This window comes from Neoarius graeffei, chromosome 13 (assembly GCF_027579695.1).
Source record: "Neoarius graeffei isolate fNeoGra1 chromosome 13, fNeoGra1.pri, whole genome shotgun sequence".
In the NCBI taxonomy this organism is placed as follows: Eukaryota; Metazoa; Chordata; class Actinopteri; order Siluriformes; family Ariidae; genus Neoarius; species Neoarius graeffei.
This window is the reverse complement of record NC_083581.1, coordinates 32,432,193-32,436,699: the sequence shown is the minus strand read 5'-3', so window position 1 is coordinate 32,436,699 and position 4,507 is coordinate 32,432,193. Positions and strand designations below refer to the sequence as shown.

Sequence of the window (4,507 nt, the reverse complement as noted above, 5' to 3'; positions counted from 1 at the left end):
TATTGATCATTTTATTGTAAAGTAAGGTTATATTTTAAAGCTGAATAGTATAAAATGTTAATCTTGAGAACTTTTTCTGTGAAACCGATGGATGACCATATAAAAACAGAAGAATGTATATTCATAGTATAATTTAAATAAAAATTTCAGGGTTTTTTATTATTGCAAATAGGGTTGTTAGAATTAAACTACTGACCGCACCATTTTTCTTTCCCTTTATACACTGTACATACAGTGTATATATATATATATATATATATATATATATATATATATATATATATATATATATATATATATATATATATATATATACTGTGAAATGCATGTAGGCCTACTTTATGGTTATAAAACGTGAAAGAAAGAAAAAATAGGCTATTAGATTGCACTATTGGCTTGAAAAGAAACGTGATGTCCAGTGTGGCTAAATAAAAACTTAGGTGCCTTATTTTCTACATATTTCTCCAAACCAAATCTGTGCCTTATAATACAATTGATCGTGAAAATACATTATATTTCAACACTCAAGCATGTTAGGAGAGTAGTTGACTGCTTGCGGTCTAAAAGTCGGAATTATTTATTTGTTGCGTGATAGCACACGATTTACAAAACAATTGGCACCCACTTGTACCACTTGGAATTAAATCCCATGATTTGCATTGCCACTATTTATTTAAGAAACATGTCTTCATTCAGTACTTTAGGAATTAAACACCACAATACAGTTCACGTACTTCACAGAAAGAGGTACAGACTGACAGCGTGTATGAACAGCTCCAAATGCTTTACAATAATTGTGTTGATACATGAATCAAAAAAAATTGTGCATTAACGTGTAATATTAAATGTTGCAATCGCTTACAATCATTCCAGTTACAGGGCAAACATATACTTCACTGCTAAGAAATGGACACTTGGATGATCTTGACACATTCTATTTTACAGCCCTGTCGTTTGCCAGAACATGAATTAAATAATAGACATTGCACTGTACAGATAACATTAGCAGCCTGGTTTACCATCGGCATTAAAAAGCAATGTATCCCGCACTGAAACATTTAGCTTTTGTAATCTCGAAGAATTTTTTTTTTTTGGAAATAAGCATGGTGCACTCTTACCACCATAAAAACGATGGTGCATGGCTCTGTTTGGGACATTAGACATATAGTGTTCAACGTTTTCTTTTTGCCTCTCTAGTTTGTTCTCATTCAAAGATCATTTTCAAATAGGGATTTATTAGTAACACTTCATGCAAGTTAAAAGTCTTTGTGTGTTTCTGCTGGTTTTTGCACTGTCTCCTTTTATCACTGACAAAGCACATGACCAAACTGTCTCTTGGAAACCCAAATATTTTAAATATTATATATTTATATATGTACATTCATAGAAAAGAGCAAAGTCGAAATGATTTTCAATATGTTCACAGTTTTTAGGGCATGGCTTATGTCCCTTAAAGCTTACTGCTGAGTGATTATGAAATCGTGTGCATCTTTCTTTTCTTTTCTTTTTTTTAATTAAATAAAGTTAAGCCAGACTTGAGTGATGTGACACGGCCTCGGTTTTCTTCGTTCATGGGTTTTTGAGACGAAGTAAATACCAGACTGTAAGAACGTAATGAGATGATCTGGAAAACACTTCATGTAGCATCCATTAAGTGTGCATGTGATTGTTCGCCTTAGATTTGCTGATAAATTTCTTCTCTTTCACTCTGCGGTTCTGAAACCAAATAGTAACTTGACGCTCAGACAGATTGGTGGTGGCAGAGATGCGCCTTCTTTTATCTTTAGTGATGAATTTGCTGGCTGCGTATTCTTTTTCCAGTTCCTTCAGTTGGATCTTGGTGTAGGGAACACGCTTTTTACGTCCTCGCCGGTAACTGCTAACCTCAGGCTGCAACGGGACGACATCTGAAAGAAAAATAGATAGATAGATAGACTAACTTCTTCGCAGTAAAAATCAAACTTTACAACATAAAGTTTATAAAACTTTCCATTTTGTCCTCAAATTCACGTGTTTATTTTGAGGATCTTATCTGAGTAGCAAGTTGCTTAAACAAGTTCTCTGAGAAACGTTTGCATAAAGATATTTGTCACATATTTTATTTTCTCTACTGTCAAGACAAAATAATATTCTTAATATAGAAGACTTCAAGTTTTTTCGCCCCAAAGTTCATTTACCAAATAGTTCTCGGATTTAAGAAAATAATCCGAAATAATGTATATCTTAATATATATGATATAATAATTACTGCATACTCTTACAGAATATAACGTGATGATATCACTCTAAGACGACATAGGCCTACTTGACGGTTCGGATAGCACGATTTTAAAAGTTTTTAACCTGATTGTAGCCCCTGGATATTATAAATTGTGATATGGAATTAGCAATGTAGCTTTCAATAGCCTGAGAATCAGCATGCTCTAATCACCTTGTTCAGGTCTATTAAGGTAACTACCGTGTTCACCTCATACCATTAACAAAATATATCTTGTTAACTGCGATCAACCATCCTAAGATAGACGATTATGGACATTTGGAATTTGTTATAGGCCTAATTTATTAACTCCCATGTGTTGGAACTGTTAGACAGTCTCAGTCACAAAATGAAAGACAGTTAGAAAATTGTTAAGAAAAACACATATTTCTGATATTTGGAAAAGGGAACTATACAGAGAGTAATTAAAAATATTCTTCTTGGTATCTTATGTTATTGATTGTGTGCCTGGTAAACAAACAAACAGTCCGTATATGGCTCAAACGTGCTTTAAAACACGTGTGTGCGTATGTGAGCGCGAGCGAGGCGTGTGCGCGCATGCCAGTCTATCCGTCTTTCAGCTCCCCCTTTGCCTCTCTTCTTTTGCTGCCCCACTTATGACTCACAAGAGAAGTTAAACTGTGTGACAAGTCTTTTGTTTTGCACTGCTGTGTCTTAAATTGAACAACCATTATAGGCTGCTCTAACTACCCAGCTTGCCGTGCGTTGCTTGGGCAATCCAATGATCGCTTTGCTTGTTTGCATATCGGTGACGCGCCAGTGAATAACGCTGCACCTCACTGGTAAATTTGTTCGCCTGCTTCATCACGTCGAAAATGATTTCCTCTTGTGCAAAAGTAAAAGAAATAACAGACACTACAGCCACCAAGCAATTAGAGCAAGACACTTACATGTGCAAATCTGCACAGTCCACAACATACCGCGGGCCACTGCAGGGATTTATAGACGCAGTACAAACAAAACTTATCATATTATTATACAGGAGGAGCAAAGGTAGCTTATATTGTCATTCCCACCTCTAACCTGCATGCCTGTCTGCATGACTGATCTTTCTCCTTAGCAAAAAAACCCCAAAGACTTTGGGTTGTTTTATATCTTTAATGTATTGCTTAACAACCTATTTGAAATATAAAATATGTTAAATGCATACCAGCTATCCTAAGAATTATTATTATTATTATTATTATTATTATTGTTGTTGTTGTTGTTGTTGTTATCATCATCATCACAAAAATTCAGATGATAATAAATCAAGGAAGTTCATATCACATACCTGGAAAAGGAGATTTCCAAAGATGAGTTGACTGTGTTTGTTCTTTTGAACAGTACACCTGCCCATCCCAGCCGTTTGACAGAGCCCAGTGCTGATAGCCCTCCATTGGAATCAGCGCGTCGTGTCGGGGCTCGGGATGTGCGCTAATACTGGGGACCACTGACACATCGAGATAGCCAGGAACCGCCTGATATGAGCCGGCGAAGCTGGGGTAGAAAGTGAATTCCTTTGCCCTGCTGGAGAGTTCCTCCGTAGGCAGTGCCGTACTGGGCTCGGTGTATTTGTCTGCGGGATGATAAGAGCACGGCTTCTGTTGCAAGTTCACGTTGTGCGAATGAGACAGCCTGCAGCCGTAGTACGGGTTTCCAAACGGGTAACTGTAGCCCAGAGAGGCGCTGGACGATGTCTGAGGCGCGGGACACTGTCTTCCTGCGTCAGGTGAAGATATATCCGAGTACACGGTGCCCTGGTGAGTCGGGATGGTGCCCGAATGTCGTCCCAAAGCTGGGTGCGAGATTAGATCCCTGCAGTGGGTCGCAGGGCAATTCCCGCTCAGTCCCTCCATAGCTTGATTTTTATTCTGACCACTTTCATTCGGGCTTTTTTCATAAACGTACATCAAGGTGTCCGCCCAGCGTGGATGCAAGACCAGCGAAGTCGTCATATCATGGGCTGCAGATGCTTTTTAAAAGTCGACTACTCCACGGCGATACCTCATTTCCAACTACATTTTACGCACGCGCATGCGCACGCCGAGCTCTGCGCGTCCGGTTCATTAATGCGCAGGCACGTGACGCCGGTAACGACTCCGGAGAGACTGACTGCGGTGGGCGGGTATAATAATCCCTTTAAACACGCACTGGCTCGCGTTTCACTGGCTGGTCCTGGGGTTTTCAGTGGCCGCACATTGGCCGAGTGAGCTCATGAAAACGATCCTTAAAGGGGAAGATAGTGAT

At 38.8% G+C, this 4,507-nt stretch overlaps 1 protein-coding gene across 1 annotated transcript; it reads right to left on the bottom strand.

Moving 5' to 3' along the window:
* Positions 1-1,650: 1,650 nt before the first annotated feature.
* On the bottom strand, positions 1,651-4,215 carry hoxc13a (homeobox C13a). The gene is made up of 2 exons (XM_060936773.1): positions 3,552-4,215; positions 1,651-1,907 (listed from the first exon to the last, which is right to left on the bottom strand). Exons 1-2 carry the CDS (start codon positions 4,213-4,215, stop codon positions 1,651-1,653), a joined length of 921 nt encoding a protein of 306 aa, XP_060792756.1.
* Between the last annotated feature and the right edge of the window lie 292 nt (positions 4,216-4,507).